Here is a 22,256-nt window from a genome sequence, read left to right on the forward strand (position 1 = left end):
TGTGTACAGGCAGAGGGACTTTTGTTTATTTTATTTTTGTAAAATTTTTGTTGTCGTTTAGTTGTTTAGTCATGTCCGACTCTTCATGACCCCATGGACCAGAGCATGACAGGCCCTCCTGTCTTCCACTGCCAGGACATTTTCTTTATTCCTTCCTTCCTAGACTTGGGGCAAGACAGGAAGACTTTGACACTGAGAGGGACGCTTACCCTATTGTCTCATCCTTATTTTGCATGTGGCCAGTGGTAGTGCTGTACACTCTCCTTCACTCTCTCAATCTATGGGCAGAGTGGGATAGCCCAGAAAAGACAGAAAAATTAGTTCTTATATTCTCTTGCTGGAAATGTGGGAATGGCACAGACTCAGGACATCCTCAGTGATGGAGAAGATGTGTTCACTGATCACACTGACTGAGGGGCAGGGTTGGCCAGGGCTGGCCACACTACACTCTTCTGAATCCAGTACTCTTAGAGATCTGTGGTGTAGGACCCATTGAAGCATCCAGAAAGTCTGCCACCATTTGGCTCACTCCACCACACTGACTGGGAATGAGAACTCTACTGCTGCTGCCCAGTAGGGTTGCTATTGCAACAACAGCTGGTTTCTTAAAGTTTCCAGCAGCTGGAGTCACAAAAGAACCTGGCTGGGCATGGGTGGCCCTCCTCTCTTTTCCCTCCCCCTCCCCCTTCTCAGCCAGGAAGGCCTTGATCTGAGGTTCACAAATCATGGCCCTGGCATACAGCTATCTTCTCCACAGTGATGCCAATTGCTCCCTGACATGGACATGCAACTGTTGGAGAAAGACTTCTGCCAGTGGGTCAAGGGACCCCTAATTTCCTCAGGTTACTCAAAACTCTGCAGCTTGGTCTTCAGGGCATTGGTAAAAGACAGGACATTTCCCAGACCTGCTGTGGCCCTGAACAGAGCCTCAGTGACCTTCTTGAATGACTTCAGCCAGTGACCTGAGCCAGTGACCTGAGCCTCATGACCTGAGCCAGTGTCCCACTGAATCATGCTCAGTAGGACCGGGATCCCAGTGCCTACTTCTGAAGACATGAATCATAGACCAAAGTTCCCCCAAGTGCTGCAGCATGTCATATGAGGAGTTCCATCTGGCTCCAACATTGCGGACTAGGTGGTGCTCTGGAACACCTACCTCTGCCTGCTTACAGAAGAGCAGGTAGATGGCCTTCATGCTGTGCAAAAGTGGCCTATAATCTTCCTGCAGCTCTCCAGAAGCAGACATAGCTACTTTGCCTTCTGATCATTCATAGGCTTATCTCATCTCCAAGGCAGAGTATGTTTGACCACAGGAGGATGGGCAATGGAGGGCAGTACTTTGGTGCATCTTCTCCCTGTTGCGACCACAGCCTGATCAAGGAGGGACCTTCACTCCACCAGTGTGCCTTGAGCGAGAGGAAGCTGTGCCATTTGCTCAAACTAGTCTAGAGATCCATTGCCTTCTGACCCAGACCAAGGGCATCTGATGTTACAGAATACTGCAAAACTTCATGCCTTCATGTTACTTTTATATCAAGTTTTGTTTTTGGTGTGTTCTGTTTTGTTCCATTTCAAAAGGAATATTTAAATCAGAATATTAAGATTTTATTACAAAAGACAATTTTTTAGATTTTTTAAAAAAATAAAATGTTAATCAGCAAAAAAGAAAAGCAAAGTATATGATGGATATATGAAAAATGGATGCAAGCAAGGAAAACTAAGTTGCAAGGGAAAATCTTTAGACTATGCCATTTCAATTATTTATTTGCAAGACTTCTAAAATTTGGTACCTTAAAATTCCTCAAAACATGGGAAATATCTCTGGTTGTTGTTTCTGATGATAGGACAAAAGAACATAATGACTAGTTCTGTGCATGCAAAGGGACCTTGAAGATATGTGGTTTTTTGTTTTTGTTTTTGCTGTCTTTCATTTGTACCAACCTCTGTGACTGTTCTTTCATACTGGCCATTGTCCTGTTTCAAACTGCATATTGCTTCAACATTACTTCTGGTCAATCCCCAAACAGTATGCGTTTACTGTATATCTCCAGATTTTTCATTTCCTTCCCTTTCATCTTGTCTCTTTTCTCTTCTTTCTCTTTCTGTAACTCTTTCCATCTGAAGTCTGAAGAAGTGGACTGGTCCATGAAAACTCACATTAAAATATAGCCGTTCATCTTAAAGATTAAAGGTACAACAGCATATTTGTCTTCTTTTTTAAAATTTTATTTATTTATATTGGCTGACATGCTAGCACAGACTAACATGGCCACCTCTTCTGAAACTCTTCTGACTGGGTTATTCAGTTATTCTGACCCAGTTATTCAGGGGCTCAAGCAAAAATCTTTTGCCTGCTAACAGATGCCTGGAGATGACAGTAATTAAGGTTGAGACGTTCTGCATGTATTCATGTATTCAACTATTCAGTTTTTGTATATGGCATTCCTTTCTCTTAGATATACTTTGCTACAAATCCTGATGCTGACATTTCCCCTTTATTTACCCTAGCAACACTGTTATATGACATTACAATGTCAGCCATAGTGCCAGGATTCAGTTAATTGCTCAACCTCTATTAATCATTCATCTATTTACACTCCATCTTCACACACTATACCAAATAATAAAAACTAACAATTCAAAAACAAACAAAACAATTACAAGTAACTATTAGCCGCCTAGAGTGGTCCTGAGTTGGCTAGATAGGCGGGATATTAAATAAATAAATAAATAAATAAATAAATAAATAAATAAATAAATAAATAAATATTAAAACAGTACATAAGTAGTGGCCAGAATCTTATTGGTGCTAATGTAGGTTTGTGTAACTTGGTGCAGTTAATTAATAAGGTGCTGGAGTATGTGCATAATAAAATGCACAACAGCACAACCTGAGCTCACACATTTTTAATTAGCTGCAGTTAGTGAAGTTACATAGTTTAGAGAACCACTAGTAGGAGTCTGGCAAAAATAAAAAATCATAATATTGAAAAAAATACAAATAAACTAACATTATCCAGCAATTTAGGCAGAACAGGAGAGAGTATAAAACAATTTTAGTTAAGCAGAATAGAGATTAGAGCATGAAATTATTAAATTAACATATATTCACAAGTTCTAGTCTTTCAGAAAAAGTTTAAACAACGGTAACTATTTGTTAGCATAGTACAAGTATTACTGAAACAGTGATGCCTACACTAGCTCGGGCATGTCGTGAGAATGACTGATGGTCAAATTCCAAAAGATCTCCTATGTGGAGAATTAGTGCAGGGAAAGCGGCCCAGAGGGAGACCACAGATGTGATACAAGGGTATCTCCTAGCGGGATCTAAAGGCCTTAGGAATGGGCCTCAACAGATGGGAAACTTTGACATTTGAGCGTTCAGCCTGGAGGCAGGCAGTGCAGCATGGCCTCTCCCAATTTAAAGAGACACTTGTTCAGCAGGCTGAGGCAAAGAGGCAGTCCCAAACCCAGCAAAATCAGGGAGCTGGACAGAGGACAGACTGTATTTGTCTTCAGTGTGGAAGAGACTGTCACTCTCGAATTGGCCTTCTCAGCCACACTAGATGCTGCTCCAAGTTCTTCTTATTTATCTAATAGATAATTAACAAAACAAACACACAGACAAAAGGGGGGGAAAAGAACAGAGCTAAACATCCTTCCTTCCCCTATGGATCAGAGATATCACCATTGTCTGGTCATCTAAATATCTTCAAGGGGATTCTGGTGAGCACTGATTCGCTATAGACTAATTTCCCCCCTAAGTTCCTGTCTTTTTCTGGGCCCAGTTTTATATCAGCTTCCAGCTTTGCTTTACAAAGTATCTTGGTTGATCCCGTAGTGCCTCTGAAACCATGTCTAGTTCTGCAACGTCCAACAGCTTATTTAATTAGCTCATCTATCGTTGGTGTCTCTTCATTCTTCCATTTTTGGGCCCAGAGTAACCTAGCTGCTGTGAATATATACAGTAGACAATATTTTATTTTATTTTATTGTCAATATTTTCTGGCATTATATTCAATAATAACATTTCAGGTTTAAAATTTATTTTTTGTTGAAAATTAAATTTCCCAAACATCTATCCATTTTTTTTATTTGTTATTTTAATTTTTGCTTTTTCACATGACCACCACATGTGATAATAAGTCCCTGGATTTTTTTTTACACTTCCAACAAACATTACTCTTACCTTCTGACATTTTTGCCAATCTTACGGGGTAAAATGCCATCTATGAAACATTTTAAGAACGTTTTCTCTAAGATTCACTGGCTTAATCATTTTATGATGCTCTTTCCACATCTTTATCAATTTATCAATATCAATACTGAACCCAAAATTCTGTGCCCATTTTACCATCGTTTCCTTCACCCTCTCATCCTCCAAGTCGTATTCCAATAAATATGCATACATTTTTAAAATTATTTTCTAATCCATAACTCATCCACATGGATTTTGCTTGTTTTCAGTCTGTTACAGCAAAAACAGCAAAGAATCTTAAGGCATCTATGGTGCTCCTATCTGGTCCTAATTAGCGATGTAAAAAAATTATACCACTATTTAGTAGTATATAGAGATTCTCATACAGTGGTGTCTATAACATAATTAAAAAAAAAATAATTTATTTCTTTAGAATGAAATAGTGTTTCTAGAGTGAATTTTCCCAGGAATTGTTTGTTCCTGTATGTACAAATACGATATACAACAAATTTCATTATTATATCTAATTCTTGTAATAGTTTTCTTTTTTATCTATAAAACTGTATTAAAATTATAGCACAATTCAAATTGTATTTCTCATTTTTATTTTAAGCAACTTGATAATGGATCCATTCACACATATTCAGACTCAAATCTTCAAGAACCAATGAAACTGACTTTAGTTGGGTAAGGAAAATAAATAGCTATCAACAGCTTCATTATAAGACATGATCATTTATGCCAGTTATCACCACAATACTTAAATGTTAATATAAAAATATAGTGTCTTCACTATGAATTTCATAAGATATTATTATTAATCAAAAATACCAGACACAGTCAATCAAAATTATAAAAACATTGACTGGTATTGTATAATAGATACAAGTTTTAACTAGAGATTGGGGGTATTCTTCTACAAATATCCCCCACAGGTGCAGATAATGAGGGTCCAGTGCCCTGGAATCAGACCAACCACTCACGATTCTGCCGCTGCTGCGAGCTCCACAGAGCCTTCCTATCTCTCCATTGCTTGCAGTGGGTTAGCCACTCTGCGACCTGGCACAGAGGGTCGTCATCCTGCCTTCTGCCAGAACTGGCTAATCTATCATGCGCAATGGAGCAATAGGAAGGCTCTGTGGAGCTGGCAGCAGCAGCGAAATCGTGAGTGGTTGGTCTGATCCCAGGGCACTGGACCCTCATTATCTGCACCTGTGGGGGATATTTGTATAAGAATACCCCCATCTCTAGTTTTAACCAAAAACCTAAAATTCTGTTATATACTGGCACATTCCTAATATTGCAATTTAAAAAAAATCTGATTGTGTTATTTTTGAGATCTGCAACTGCTTGTAATACTGTGTGAAATTTCTTGATATTGTTCCTAAAGCCCAGGTGACTTTGGAGACCACTGAAATGTATTTCATCCACAAGCGAGATGTTTCAATTGTCAGATCTCTGTATTTTGTTAGTTTTTGCAATTCTTTATTTTCAGCTCTGGCACCCCCTGGAATTACAATGATCCAGACATTTCTTTGTTCTGTTACTACTATGTATGGTATGTTATGTTCAAGGTGTCTATCAGTTTGGATCTGGAAATCCCACAAGATCTTGACTTTGTCATTTTCTGACACCTTCTCTACCTGATGTTCTCGTGGGTTTTTGGAGGCTAGCAAGTTATATTTTTTGAATGATGACCAGTGCTTTAATTTTGCTATTCTATCATGTCTAATTTTGTAACTTGTTTGTGCAATCTTTGGAAATTCACATAAGGGGTGTGACACTGTTTCATCTTTTTCTTGGCAGAGTCAACATTTGCTGTTAGCACTAATTACTTGAATCTTAGTTTTCATCACATTGATTTGGAGTGCTTCTTCTTATGTAGCAAAAATCAAGCCTTCAGTTTCTTCCTTAATGGTCCTCAGTTTTACCCATGCCCATATTTAACAACAACAATAACAACAACTTTAAATTGTTGCTGATAGTTCATTTTGTCTTTATGATCAAATAATATGAACAAGGGGACAAATTCTGAAATCTTTGATTAAATTTAGCATTGCACAAGCTGTTGTTCATGTCAAGTTGTCAAGCTACACATTAATCAACTGGTTTAAGCTAGGTGGATTATTCAGCTATATTGCAATAGGAATAGAAGCTGGAAATAAATAAATTGGGTTGGATCCTGAGATAAGTTAACAAAATGGCTTTAGTGGAAGGAAATGTTCCTACTTTATCTTCAAACCACCTGCATCTACTGAATAGCATCTGAAAGAGACCTCCCTGAAAATGTAGGATGTGGTGCTCAAGCTTCTACAGGGATGACAGATGGAAAACATTCCTTCTGTTAACTTTCTTAAGGTAACTTATGTTAGGATCCAAGGTTGTTTCATCCATATAATGGTAAACTGAAAGAGTTTAAGTGAGAGTTTCATTACTCTGGCAGCAATGAAAGCAGGGACTTGAGCAGCAAAAGAGATATAAAAAGATGGAGGGAAAGAGAGTTGAGGGTTCTGTTGTCTTTCTGCTTCACTGGTCTATGTATGACATTTTTCTAATGAGCATTATATATACATATTGCTAAATAAGATTGGCTGAATAATCTACCTTCCTTAGATGGGAAAACTCAATTTTCCCATCTAAACTCAATTTTCCAAAAATCCTGTGCCTGATTATTGATTATTCTCCTCCTCTTAGCACAACTCACTTCATTTAGCATGGTCTCATGACCCTCTTATCTACAGTTTTCAGTGAAGTGGATGCCTTTGGGCAGAACTGGCGAAACCTGACTGCATGCACTCTAAATGAGAATCTATTCCAGTATAGTACAGATGCACCATATTTTTCCTCTCCCACCATGTAGGTTACCTTGTGGTTCCTGGGATACAAAATCAAAAAAGCCTTGCAATTGCACAAAATCACAGTGTCTTAAATTGTAAGTGCATAGAGAATCATTGATTTATTGTGTAAGAATATTCCAGATGTAATTCATTTATTCCTAATAAATGTATTAGCCTGAAATACCATAGTAAGTGGAACTTTGACACTATAAAAAATATAAAATATATTTCCTACTTCTGAATCTTGTCTCTCTCTCCCTCGCTCCCTCGCTCCCTCCCTCTCTCCCTCCCTCCCTCCCTCCTTCCTTCCTTCCTTCCTTCCTTCCTTCCTTCCTTCCTTCCTTCCTTCCTTCCTTCCTTCCTTTCCAATTCTGGCTATAATGATTTAAAATAGTGTCTGAAAAATGCAGTTCTGGTAACATGCTGAAAAATAACAAAGTATGAAAAGAGGTAATAAAATACACATTTTTCAGTACCTCATATTTCTCCCTGACACAGTCCAGGTTATTTTTAGTATGTATGATTTGTATACCACTATAACATAGAGCATGTGTGTAAATTAGAACAATAAATGAATTCAGCACCCTCCTAACCCCCTGCAGATACCTACCTTTTTCATTACCAGTACATATGTTATAAATATAGACCCTGAACTATTTACATGACTTTTCCCCAACACACTGATATTGTGACATTTCACATATTTATTTTACAAGCAAATATGTGCTGAAAGTTTATTATAAGTTTCATTAATGTTTTACTCTTCCACAATCTTTGTGAAGAATTTGTTACCAGGCATTATAGTAAATGCTGAAATACAGCATGGAAAAATGGAGTAATAACTTTTTGATAAAATAAAAGATAAAAATACTAAACAATAATCACAAGATTAATCATCGATACAGATACCTGTGTGGGAGAGGAAACCCATAATGTATTACAGTGTCTTTTGGAAAAATTCTGCCATCTCTCAGTACTTGGAGACATGTATTGGCCATTATCTAGAAAGGGAGGCCTTTCTGGACCTTCCATAGAAGGATTCAGCAGCAACATTCCTCCTCAGGTCACCATGTGCCATGTGTTGTTGTTACCAAATAATAAGATAGAAAGATGCATGGAACACTGATATAGACAGGAGAAAAGAGGGAGCTAAAATGTACCTAATGAATGCCACACATTTTAAGATCTTCAGGAAAGGCCCATCTCTTGGTTTTACAGCCCTTTTGGGCACATCTGGTAAATTCATGACATGGCTGCTTCCAGGCTGTAGCTAAAGGTAACCGGAAACATCCACTGAACCCAACTTAGATTATTGTATGTACTGTGCAAATTATTTTAATTGTCTACCAAAATGTCTTCGGAATATATGTATCATCTTGATAACCAATGCATTGTCCCTTTTTGCTTCTTTTGAATACTCTCTGAAGAAGGCCACAGATTAAGGCAGGAGGCTCAAATGTGTTGATTAGTTTTTAGAGTATAATAAATCCATTTTTGAGCTGTTTGGCCATGTTCCAAAGATTTTTCTTTCTAACGTTTTGCCAGTCTCTGTGGCTGGCATCTTCAGAGGACAGGAGTTAGGTTTTACAATGGGCCTGAATGGGACTGAGTCTTTGTGGCCCTTCATCATCATCATCATCAACCTATCTGAACGCCAACTCTCCCTGGAAGAAACTTTGGTCTTAGGAGGAAACTTCACAGTCACACCCAGTAAAATTCCAGTGGAAGACAACATTGTCAAAGACTAAATCCCACTCAGGCCCATTGTAAGTGCCATTGGCTCCCCAACATATGAATTAGCAAAATACCTAGCCACCCTCCTACAGACCCACGTTGGATAAACCTCATCCTATTTCAAAGACTCAGGACATTTCATAAATAAGATCAGCACCCTAAAATTCAACCCCAGGGACAGACTGATCAGCTTTGATGTAGTATCCCTATTCACCAAAGTGCTAATGTAGTATCCCTATTCAGCAAGGTACTAATAAAACAGGACACCTTGACACTAGTCCAGCAGAACTTTCCAGAAGACATCAAGGCCCTTTTCCAACACTGCCTAACAACTAGCTACTTTCAGTGGGATAATGATTTTTATGAACAGACAGATGGAGTGGCCACGGGGAGCCCACTCAGCTCTGTTATAGTGAGCTTCTAGATGGAGCATTTCAAAAAACAGGCCCTGGCTTTGGCACCCTTCACACCCACAGTCTGGTTCTGATACATGGATGACACCTTTGCAATTTGGAACCATGGTGAAGAAAAACGAAGAATTTCTAAACCATCTCAATACCATCTCAGTATCATCCACCCAAATATACAATTCACCATGGAAAAAGAAATAGAGGGCTAACTCCCTTTCTTAGATGTTGTAGCGATCAGCTACACCCTCACCTGTCCATCACAGCTGAACAGTGAAGAAGAAGCCTATGAGTGGATGGAAGGCGGAGCTAAGGGGGAGGGGGCTGGATATAAAGGCTGGTGGATGGAGTCTGAAAAAAATTTCTGGGATAGGGAGACTGTGTGGAACATAAAAGTGATCTGGTAGTGAATTAGAGATCTGTAAGAATGCTGAATGGAACAGAGTGTTAATAGAATTTTAAAGTCAAAGTAGGACTGATTCAAATACAAGTGATTAGCAACCTGTGATTTACCTATTGAATATTAATCATATGTTACTTCCCTGATCTAATATATTAAGTTTTAAAACTACACATGTCTCCTTGATTGAATGGTATTGAGGCAGCAATACCTGGTGACAGCAAAGAAACAAGAAGGGCGAGAACCTCGTGAAGGCCTGGGGGAATAGGGGCTTCAGAGGAGATCGCCACAGATGTCATGGTCATACAGAAACCTGACCTCCTATTGGGACACAAGGTGTACAGAAAACCCACCCAAACAGACCCATACCTACACTAATATTCCAACCATCACTCACAAAAAAGAGGCATAATCAAAACATTGATGGACCGTGCGAATCGGGACTGTGAAGCCCAATTTCTCAGCACTGAACTCAACATCTGAAGTGGGCTCTACAGGCAAATGGATATTCCAAGAATGAAATCACAAGAGCCATCAAATTGAGAAAACAACACTGAACTGAAGAAGAGAAACAGCAACCCACAAATAAAGTATTTCTGCTTCACATCAAAGGGGGACTGGTGATCACTGTGCACAAAAGACTAGCTAACAACACCCATAAATTAAAGTGACAGACCATCTCCCCCCCTTATCACAACAATACACCCATAGCAAAAAACACCCTGATCACCATAATCACCCAATCTCCTGAAAAGGACAAAAAGCTGATCCCACAGCTACAAATCCTCAACTATCGTGCACACCAGAACAGAGACTGGCAAAATGTTAGGAAGAAAAACCTTTGGAACATGGCCAAACAGCCCAAAAAACCTACAACAACCATCGGATCCCAGCCATCAAAGCCTTCAAGAATACAATGCTAACACTCTTCCCCCTGCAGAGTCGGTCCTTTTAATGGAGAACATTGCAGTTTTGAGGGGTTTTTTCTTTCTGCAAAAACGTTTTACATTGTTTAAAGTTAATTATAACAATTACAGTATGTGCTGCCATCTAAATTCTGCCTTACAATGACCCTTTCCAGAATTTTCTAGTACTTAACAAGTAGTTTACCATTCCCATAATCTGGGAGTGCTACGAGACTGTGTTGCTCTTCTCTTACAAGGCAAAGTGTTGAAACTCACTGAGCTATTAGTGATCTTTTAATACTATTGTATATTTAATTGTATTTTAATATTCAATTATAAATGTATATATGGGTTTTTAAAAATGATTTCTATCAGCTCCCTTGGATTCTCTCATTGAGAGAGAGAAGGGCCATTAATAAAATGAACAAACAAAGGGATTTTTTAAAATGGCATATTGGATCAAAATAGCTTTTTTAAAAAATTACTAACAAGGTTATACAGTATGTGGTTCTCTGCTACATACAGTGTGATACATCTATCCCATAGCCATTTTTCAGGAAATGTAGTTTGCTGGAAGTGTACATGTCACCTTTTTTGAGATAGGACATAAAAGAAAATAATAGGTTCAGGGATTCTCACATAATTTGTAGATAAAAATGAACAGTGCCTAAAGTTATGTCATAAAATACATTTAATATGTTTCCTATCTTAATTACAGATATTGTGATTGTTTTGCCAATGGTGATTTCTGCAATAATTGTAACTGCAATAATTGTTACAATAATCCACAACATGACATAGAACGGTTTAAGGCAATTAAGGTAATACAACTATGTTCTTTTTTTTTTTACTTTTTACATAAAATACACAGGCACACTTAATTAATAAATAATTTTTAATTAAACCAAAAAGAAAAAAGTTTTTAAGGCGAACAGAGAAATGTGAATAAATTGTCAGACAACCCTTATATCTCAGCTGTTCTGTCACCAATGAAGCACATTTTTTGTTGTGTCCAGAATCAACATATGCTTTTTCTGCAAAAATCTTCAATTACTCTTTCTGTACATTCATCCTTCTAGTGCAGTTGTAAAAGTATAATGAAATAGCTTCAGATTTGTGTTTGTCATGTCATGTAGCATGTATGATCGATTTCATTTTGTGCCAGTAATGAACAATCGTTTCAAAATGAACTAGGTATAATTTTAATATTAAATATGTCAAAACTCTTCATTTTATTTTTATGGTTCAGATCAAAGAATACTGATATGACTGATATTCTATATAACTAGAGCACACACTTGTGTCAATCTCTGAAATGATCCTATTTTGGCATGTGTACAAAATAAGTGCCCTTCTTAGATGCACGTCTTAATGTGGTGAAGAGATTCGAGTGTGTCAGTAAAGCTGAGAGCAATGTCATCAGGAGGCTGGATTCCATTAAAAGCCAGGATTCCTTGCAGGGTCACCCAAAGTGGAATGGTTGCAGCTGAGACCAGATTAAGATGCTTCCTCCCGCTTCAAGGCAGCTACTGGGCAGCATCAGTAGCTGAAGGTAAAACTGGTGGAAGACGCAACTGCAGTGACACTCAAGCTAACTTTTGTTAGTACTGCATAGAAGGTGGCAATGGGAAACCCCTGCTGAAATGTCCTTACTATGAAAATCCTATAATGAAACAGTCCAAACTAATAAGAGATAATGCTGCAAAATGAGACTCCCATAGTGGAAGACACTCAATGAACTACTGGGGAAGAGCAAAGGTCTAGAATCTCTTCCACAGTGTTGACAGTCTTAATGCCAAGGTCTGCTTTTTAGTCCAGGGGACAACTAATCATGTCACTACCTACGTTGCTTGTTTTTTACAAATTGCGATTCAAATCAGAGAGGCTATCTCCCGGGTTAGCCCACGGTCGCACCTCCTTTCCTAATTTTAAACTGGTCATGGTTTTATTACTCCCCACAGTTTTTCACTTCTCTAATGCACTCTGTACTTTTAATGCCAATAAAGGTTTGTATTATATATGTATGTAGTGTTGACAGTCCTTTCCAGACAGTACCATTTGTAGTGAGCCTTAAAGGTCCCTATGATCACCTGATCTAGAGGCTGAATTAGAGATGTTTTACTTGGGGGTAAATAAACCACTTTGACACCTTTGTTGTTGAACTCATAGTGTTCTGAGTGTCATTGGCATGGTATTTATTTAATGTTGATTGATTAATTGAATGAATGAATGAATGAATGAATGAATGAAAAAAAATCCATGCATAACCAAACCATGCTGCTCAGACCTGTACAGTTCAAGGGAGAAATGCATACACATTGTAGTGTTTGGTGTCAGTGAAATAAAGTGGACTGGAACAGGATTTTTTCAGTCAGACAGCTACAAATTGTTATGCTATGGAACTGACAAAGCCAGAAGAAATTAAGTGGCTCTAATACTGAGGCAAGATGTAGCACAGGCAATTAGGGGCTATAATGCAAGGCCTGACCAAATAATATGAATCAGACTCTATGGAAAGCCTATCAACATAATCACCATTCAAGTCTATGCTCAAACTACTGATGCTGAAGATGAAATTGAAAGCTTTTATGCAAACATCTAAGAGGAAATTGATCACATGCCAAAAGAAGCCCTGCATGTAATTATAGGTGACTAGAACACAAGAGTAGCTCCAATCACAAAACTTAACCAAACTTTATTGGAAAGTTTGACCTGGGGGACAGAAATTCAGTAGGAGAATGGCTCACAGAGTTCTGTGAAGCCAACAATCTGTTTATTGCACATACATGCTTCAAGCAACCAATCAAACTGCTATATATGTGGAAATCACCAAAAGGTCAATATAGAAATCAAATAGACTATGTAATTGGAAGCAGAAGATGGAGAAGCTGTGTCCTCTCTGCCAAAACAAGACCAGGAGCAGATTGTGCTACTGATCATGAACTGTTAATATCCAACATTAGAGTACAGCTGAATAAGATGATGAAAAGAATTGTAGTGCCAAAATATAACTAAAACAATATTTCTGATGGATTTAAAGTTGACATAAGAATAGAGTTGAATAACTAAATCATTTTTTGTGAACCAGAAGAAGTATGGGTTGAAACCAGAGATATTAGTAGCATAGTTTATTATTAGGCATAAATGCATAAAGACAATTCCTGTAGTAAAAAGAAAATAATGATGGAAATACTTAAAAATTATCAAAGGCAAGAAGCAAAAGTGAAAGGTGATAGACATAGGGTCTGAACCCTGAATTCAGTTTTTAAGTGACTGTTGTGTAAGGACAAAGGGAACTACGACAGAAACCAGTGCAAACAAACAGGAGAACAACAAAAGAGAAAAACAAGAGATCTCTTCCTTAATATCCAAGAAATCAAAGAGAAATTTAAGTGTAAATTAGGAATGCTGAATGAGGACAGGATTCATAGGATCACCATAAGTCAGAGGTGACTTGACGGCACATAACAACAATAGCAAGAGATAAATCATATATGCATCGGCATCCTCAGTCACTGAAATAATTCAAATAATTAAGCATAAAGTCTTAAGAAGGTTACATTTTAGAAGTAGGCTTTATTTTTTCCCAATTTGAATTAGAGTTCGTATTGTACATGTAAATAAATTGTTTTATTTTAGGCTTGTCTTGACAGAAATCCAGAAGCTTTCCTGCCAAAGATTGGGAAAGGAAAACTGGGAGATATCAAACCCAGACACAACAAAGGATGTAACTGTAAGCGTTCAGGGTGCCTGAAGAATTACTGTGAATGCTTTGAGGTTTGTTAAGTTACATTTTCTTATTCAGCTTTGCAAAAAAAAAAAAAAAAATTGTTAGAGGGATTTGAGATCCACTCAGTGTAATGAATATTATTCTCAAGGGAACTGCCATCAGTTCAGGGAAAGCTGGATAATTTGGCAGAGACATATAAGACTCCAACACAGTTGGAAAGTTGAACCTGTAAGCCCTGTTATACGTAGACAACCTTGTATTGTAGGAGAGTCATCTCGTTTCCTTTCTATTTTGTATTTGTCCATAATAAGATTGATCCTGTATCTTCCAGGCTAAAATTCTGTGTTCATCTATCTGCAAATGTGTTGGTTGCAAAAATTATGAAGGCAGCCCAGATCGAAAAATACTAATCAATATGCCAAACCATATGGAAATTAAAAGTGACTCTGTGTCGTTTTCTGACCTGGAAATATTGGCAAACTCCAGAAAAGACAGGTAAATATTAAGGATTATACCTGTGTAATAGCCATATTTTTTTCTAAGACATGTATCTTGAAATAGCAGCATTTTAATGTGCATTCGTATTGATTTTATAAACACAACAGCCTTGTACATGGAACTTTTGAGGCTGGTTCTTTGCTCTTTTGTAACTCTGCTTGTTCTTATTTACATGCTCCAGCTTACTCAGAGTTATTCAACCAGAGCCTGATAACATTTTTCGCTACATTTTGTATATTGGTACAAAGCATATACTGTATTACAAAATGCAGATATTGACTCACCAGATCCTCACTGATTCAGTGGGTTTACTCCAGTTATGACTTGCTACTGAATTTCAACCATTATTTATTTGGTTGTTAAGTCGGTTTTACAACATAAGCTTTCTTCCAGAGCTCAGCCAGAAGTTCTTACTGATATATGAACACTGAATCCTGACCATGCACTCTAAATCCTGAACACTGAGTGGTCATAGGGATATCTTTGAGTCCAGGCTAGCAGTTTAATGTACAGAACTGACAAGATGGTAGCTCTACTTAAGTGATATCAAATCACTTGGTTCACAGAGAAGCCTTCACAAACTGCATTGTATGGAAGAAGCTGTTTCTTTAAAAATAGAATTTGTCTGTTAGTGAGAAGTGCATCAACAAGGAAAGAACTTTAGTCTGTTTTTAAGTGCTTTAGTCTGCTCCTCCTCCTGCTGTAGACAGTGCAGTTCAGAAAGAATACTTGCTATGTGAAGCCCATCCATTTATATGTAAAAATCATTTAAGGCTTGGCATTTTTAACACTTCATTTACAGCTGATGTGTCTAAGGAGCTGTCTCATTTCGGAATTAGACTTTTGGCTTTTAGTCTAGGTTCAAGCCTTCAACATAGCTGAAAAATCGTGGGACAAAGAGAGGATGTATTGCAGTGAAATGTTCAGTCCATCAGATTCCCACTACTTTCCTCCTGACCCTCCAGATTTTCCTGCTAGACTTCCAATTAAGAAAAATATCTGAGAGAAGGAGATTGCAGGGAAAAAGTTATAGATGGATGTAGCATTAAAACATTTGATCCTTGCTGTTTTGATACAAACTGCCCTCTGCCACTTAATATTTGTTCAAAGATTAATCTGGTTCCCAGGCACCTCTGTTACCTGGTATTATCTTTCCATCTGATGAACTGGGCTGCAATCCACAAGCACTTATGCAAAATAACTCTCCTAGTGATTTTTTTAAAATTTTATTTTATTTTATAAATCCATCCATACTGATTTAACATTGTGCCACCAGAGTACAGCTTATAATCATTTGTAAAACAACTACTACACACATTATGCTCCTAATCTATACAACATCCTTCTAACCATTGATAGAATAAGTCCCATGTTTGAAAATATATGCTTTTTGATTATTTTAACAAGCCATGTATGTATTTTGTTCCAATTTTTTTTTGCTTTATCACAAGTCCACCAGAGGTGATAATAGGTTCCAGTTTTTTATGACATTTCCAACATTTACATGACCTATTAGAGTACATCTTAGCCAATCTATCAGAAGGTAAATGGCATCTATAAAACATTTTATATAGATTCTCTTTATAAGATGTTGCCATTGTCATCATATAGTTTCTAGACCACAGCTCTTGCCATTTTTCTAATATTGTACCCAAATTTTTTTGCCCATTGAACCATCGTTTCTTTGACCTGTTCGTCCTCCATTTTCCAATTCAAAAGGAATTTATATACTTTCCTAATTAATTTATCATCTGATGTTAACATTATTTGGTCAAAAGTTATCTGTTCTTTATAAAAATTATACATTTTTAGGTCCCGTTCATATCTTGATTGTATTTGCATTATAGACCACCACGATGCATCTAACCCCTGGTCTATAAGATCTTGTTTTGGCTTTAATCTCCTATCTATGTCTAAGATATCTGTACAAGTCAAAATTTTTCTAACATTCAAAAGGTTGGGATGAACAAATGCTTCTATGGGTGAAACCCATCCTGGTATTTTCATGTATATTTTCATTTTTATTTTTTCCCATATTATATACAGGGAGTTTCTAATATAATGGTTTTGAAAATACCTATGAGTTTTGGCTTTCTGATACCATAAAAAGGCATGCCAACCCAACTGTAGATCATGTCCTTCTAAATACAGAAGTTTTTCAAGCTAATCCATTCTTTCAGCCAAGTTAGAGCAGATGATTGGTAGTATAAGGTGCAGTCCGGTAAACCAAATCCTCTGTTTTCCTTGGATTCTTGGAGCATTTTTAGTTTGATTCTGGCTTTCTTCCCTTGCCAAATATATTGTAATATCACTTTGTTTAGATCATCAAAATATTTCTTCTCTATTTTCACTGGCACTGTTTGGAACAAAAAAAGTACCGGTAGCTTTGGCAAAATGTTCATTTTGATTGTTGCAATTCTTCCTAATAGTGATAGTTGTAGTTTTTTCCATTTTTCTAGGTCTATTTTTATTTGGTTAAGTAGTTTCATATAATTATCTTCTTTTATAGTTACACATCTAGCAGTTAAATATATTCCAAGGTACTTAACTTTTTTAACTATTTGTAAATCTGACATCTTTGAGAGTTGATTTTTTTTTTTTTGCTTGGCTGTTAAGTTTTTCACTATAGCTTTAGTTTTTTCTTTATTTATCTTCAATCCTGCTACTTTCCCAAATTCATCAATTTTGTCCAGTAGTCTCAATGTTGTTTCCAGTGGGTCTTCCAATATAAACACCAAGTCATCTGCAAATGCTTGTAGTTTGTAGCTCTTGTCCTTTATTTTGGTACCTTTAATCTCTCCTAGTGATTAAAGTACCATAAAACACTTTATTGCTTCATCTATCTATCTATCTATCTATCTATCTATCTATCTATCTATCTATCTATCTATCTATCTATCTATCTATCTATCTATCTATCTATCTATCTATCTATCTATCTATCTATCTATCTATCTATCTATCTATCTATCTATCTATCTATCTATCTATCTATCTATCTATCTAGTTTTAGTTTTGATTTTTTTCCCCTCCATTAGGCACTTTAGTACGTGTATATCATGGGAAGTTGTTGAGGCAACATGTGCTTGTCTCCTTGCACAAGCTGAAGAGGCAGAAAAAGAAGCTTTCTCTGTTTGCCTAGCAGAAGAAATGATCTTAGAAGAATTTGGAAGATGCTTAGCACAGATTTTGCATTCTGAATTTAAATCCAAAGGACTGAAAGTTGAATAATATGCCTCAGTTACAGATGTACAATGAACTGAAGTACTGCTTGAAATTGCTTTTAATCTTATTTCATTTCTTATTATCATGATTATTTTTCATTTCTACATTTTAGTTTATGCTATAACTAATAAGTATTTTTGTTGCAAATTAATGACAATCAAAAACATGTACACTTGATTATATGAATCATTCAGTTTCTAGGCCTTGTGTTACTATAGCTTTAAATTGATAAGAATAATATGGCTAGACTGTTTCAATTTAAACGTTCAGATAACTTGGTTGTAGATCTTCCAGTGCATTGCAGCTCCGTTATTCCAAATAAAATAACATCAAATGCAGGCCTAATATTTAAAAAGAATTGGAAATGTCTGAGTAGAAAAATTCTGTTTGAGCCAAATGCACTAATTCATATATCTAATAATTTAGCATAATTTTTGTTCAGAGTTCCATGCTAAATGTACCTCAAATGTTGCTGACCTTTATTTATTTTAATGTTGAGTTGTTAGGATTTTAGAACTGTTTTCTATTGATCATACTTTGATAATTTTCTTACAATGAAAACTGTGATATAAATATTAGCTAATGAACATTCTTTCTACAATTTTTTCTTCTGCTAAAAAGAAAAGGATGTAATAGATGAATAAGGAAAAATCGGGGTCATGACACTTCAGTAACAATTGATATGAATTCCACTTTTGAATAGTAAAACTTGCAATAAAATTGATGCTTAGTTAGCTTATATTTTTAAAAATTTCTGTTTTCTTTAAATTTTCTTTATTTTTTTCTTTAAAATAGCAGCCTTTTGAGCAGCTACTTACACATTATCACATAAGAACAGTTCTAGCAAAACACATGCCACTTTACATGTGTGTGTGTGTGTGTGTGTGTAAAATGAAGGGGCTAAACTGTCCCTTGAAAAAAGCAAAATAAATAAATAAATAAACAAACAAACAAATAAACAAACAAACTGGTGCCATGGTGTAGCCGGCAATAATGATTCAAATAGGAAGAAATAAATAGGTACTGCTAAACGTTCTTGGGACATTTGTCCCGGGATATAGACCATGTGACTACAATTCAGTACAACACAGATTTGGAAAGTATAAGAACAAAAATAAATTCCCCTTATGTGACCAGGACCAGAGATGCATGTCCAGACTTTAAAGCCCCATCACATAGAGAAGTAAGACATTCTACTCCTCCAGTACTGCTTGCCTCAACACACATCTCCCTGTGGAGGAATCTAGAGAAACACAGCAATTCTGAGACTTTAGCCAGTACCATGGAACCTGTAAACCACCTCTGCCATGGTTAGTTATGTTAGCCACTGCTAGTTATCACTTCTGTAATGTAGTGTTATCATCTACAACAGATGTGTGACTGCTTAAAATATCAGCCAACATATAAAAGTTTTTCTTTTGAATATTTGTACAATGCTAGCATATATCTTAATTTAAGTGACACCACTGTAATGCAAATACTAGTGTTATAATAGGACAAATAGATGCAGATTATTCTTGAAAACCAAAGCTCCTCTGAAAGTGCCTCTTGAAATAATGCTTTTCATAAATCTTAATTATAATTCAGATTTTTGTTACCCCATATTATCCACTTCAGAGACAAATATGACTCACTGTTAAATTAGTACAATCAGTACGGATGTAAGAGCAACCCTCACACTGTCTCTTTGTGAACCATTTTTGTCAGAGTAATTACATTAGTAATAGCTGATTATACAGCAGTCTTATGTTCCTATGAAATTAAGGTAATTACTGCCGCTAGAAACACATCTGTCTATATTATAGTCTAATAAAACTAGTCAAAAGGCTTGCAATGTTTTCAAGGTCTTTAAAGCAAAAGAGCAGTATGGTGAAATTATACTATTTAGGAAAAGTTTTGCAAAGTCTGGAAAAGGGATAGATATGAAGCAGAAGGAAGAACACAGACTTATCTAGTTTAAATGTTTTATCTCCTTAAATGGAGAAAATTCATTGGAAATATTACTGTAATTTAATTTATCACACATTTAGGAGAATATATGTTCTGACTAAAGAAACATTGGGCTAGATTGAGAAATGTCTACAGAATCTGATTGATTGATTGATTGATTGATTGATTGATTGATTGATTGATTGATTGATTGATTGATTGATTGATTGATTGATTGATTGATTGATTGATTGATTGATTGATTGTGCTGGTGCCATTCCATCATACCTCTCAGCACATCTCTTCCGAAGAACTTGTTTCACTCCTTCCTCCCAGGCCTTGCTACTGAGGGTGGACACATCAAGAGAGGTCCACAGGGTATCAACATGGAATACTTTCTTTTTAGTGATGTCCACCACCCTGTAGAATAAACTTGAATTGGAGGTGTATCAGGCCCTGTCTCTCCACATTTTCAGAAAATTAGTAACTGCAGCAATCTTCAAGATGGTCTTCAACAATGCACTCCCAAAGGCAGAGACTTACTCAGAAAACAAAAAGCTTGTTGTTTATATGTGTACGTATCATCTCAGAAAGGCTTTTATGCTTTCAAAATACTGTAAACCTATACAAGAGTTATAATTACTGTCCTTCTATTTAGTGAAGTTCCATAAAGAGAGGAAGACAATTAATAAATACTTTATTATGTTTCTTGTAAGCTGTGAATGGAAATGAACATATACAGTAGCTGGCTGGATAGGTCTGTGGTTTAGGTATCTGACTAAGGAGCCACAGCTTGGGAGTTTGATTTCCCACTATGCCTCCTGTGGGTAGATTCAGCTTGTTTGGCCCTAGGCAAGCTGCACAGTCCCAGGAATCCCCCAGAAGAGGGGAATGGTAAGCCATTTCTATGTATTCTCTACCTTGAAATCCCTGGAAAGGGTTCCTGTAATTTAGAATTGACTTGGCAGCACACAATGCATACATAAGACCTCACTGAAGTGAAAAAGAGTGAAATTGCAAGGATGTGCAAATATTTTGACCAATCAATTTTACTCCTATTATCTTACATCTTAAGATTTTTACAAGGCAAAGTGGGTATATTTCCCTTGTAAATGAAAGCAGGCTGTTCTGACCCCAATAATGTCACTCCAAAGCAACAATTCTTAACAATATATTACATTAATAATATACTATAATACTCTGGATTTTTATGAAAGATTCCATCAAATAATTGGAAAGTGCTTCCGTGAGGTTATTTGGCTTCAGCAGCAACACGCTCAGCATTTGCTGATGTGGGGAGTATTTTTATTGTTTAGTAGTTAAATCGTGTCCGACTCTTCGTGACCCCATGGACCACAGAATGTCAGGCCCTCCTGTCTTCCACTGCCTCCTGGAGTTTGGTCAAATTCATGTTGGTCACTTCAATCACACTGTCTATCTGTCCATCCCCCAGTACGTGGGGAGTATTAGTGGCCATTAATTTTCGTTATGATAATGGCATACAACATTCAAGCAGCAATTCTGATAATTATTTGACATGTTTTTACAAAGCTGAGTACACAGCTGTTGATTGCAACATTAAGCACCTAATTTTAGCTGTGGAAGCATTATCAGTTAGATAGATATAAACACTAAGCAAAATTCTACTCCCTACATAAATATTTGACATTTATGTGACCTGCACACTGTACTACAAAATGGTTTTGAGCCTTTAATAATGTGCAGGTACTTTTTCAAGGAAGGATTTTTTTCATTTTATAATGTAAAATATTGTGGATATGGCACATATACTGGGACTAAAATATGACATGTTTTCAAAGGCAAAAATTATATTTAAGTCATAATGATTCTTTCCTTCTAAAAATCTGGCACAAGTGTAGCAACAAAATGGCAGACATGGTTCAATATAAGTATATATAAAGTAATATACACTGGATGAAAAAATTCTTAATTTCACATATATGCTGATTGGGGGTGGTATCTATGAATGGGTAGTTAATAGACAGGAAAAAGAGCTTCAGCTTGTATTGGTGAGAAAGTCAATAAATACTGTATGTCAGGAAAAAAGAATACTATGTGAGTTCTTGTATGCAATCAGAAAAAGAGGATGGGAGGTACTTTTATTAGACCACACAAATCTCACAAATAGACAAGCTTTCATAGTCCTGCAGGACTCTATCAGGCTGGGAATTCCAGAACAGCTAACTGAATCGTCAAACCTGTTATCACAAGGTTGCTTGCTTGCTTTGTATCAGAGCATTGCACAGTTCTAAATCATGGACACACATGAAATATAGGCAAAATCAAAAGCCTATTAAAATGTCAAGACAATCAGACTATTTTTGACCAGAAGTGGCCAGAGGTTGAGATGTGTGCAGAAACCTTTCCTTGAC

General features: G+C 36.6%; 1 protein-coding gene across 1 annotated transcript in view; it reads left to right on the forward strand.

Moving 5' to 3' along the window:
* TESMIN (testis expressed metallothionein like protein) overlaps window positions 1–20,343 on the forward strand; it is a 34,631-nt gene extending 14,288 nt beyond the window's left edge. The window contains exons 6-11 of the mRNA XM_020784072.3: window positions 4,812–4,885; window positions 7,059–7,130; window positions 11,200–11,302; window positions 14,121–14,258; window positions 14,543–14,706; window positions 17,748–20,343. Coding sequence (XP_020639731.3) covers window positions 4,812–4,885; window positions 7,059–7,130; window positions 11,200–11,302; window positions 14,121–14,258; window positions 14,543–14,706; window positions 17,748–17,940 — 744 coding nt within the window. The 3' untranslated portion in view covers window positions 17,941–20,343. The remainder of the gene's footprint in view (window positions 1–4,811; window positions 4,886–7,058; window positions 7,131–11,199; window positions 11,303–14,120; window positions 14,259–14,542; window positions 14,707–17,747) is intronic.
* Window positions 20,344–22,256: the final 1,913 nt, after the last annotated feature.

This window comes from Pogona vitticeps, chromosome 1 (assembly GCF_051106095.1).
Source record: "Pogona vitticeps strain Pit_001003342236 chromosome 1, PviZW2.1, whole genome shotgun sequence".
NCBI lineage: Eukaryota > Metazoa > Chordata > Lepidosauria > Squamata > Agamidae > Pogona > Pogona vitticeps.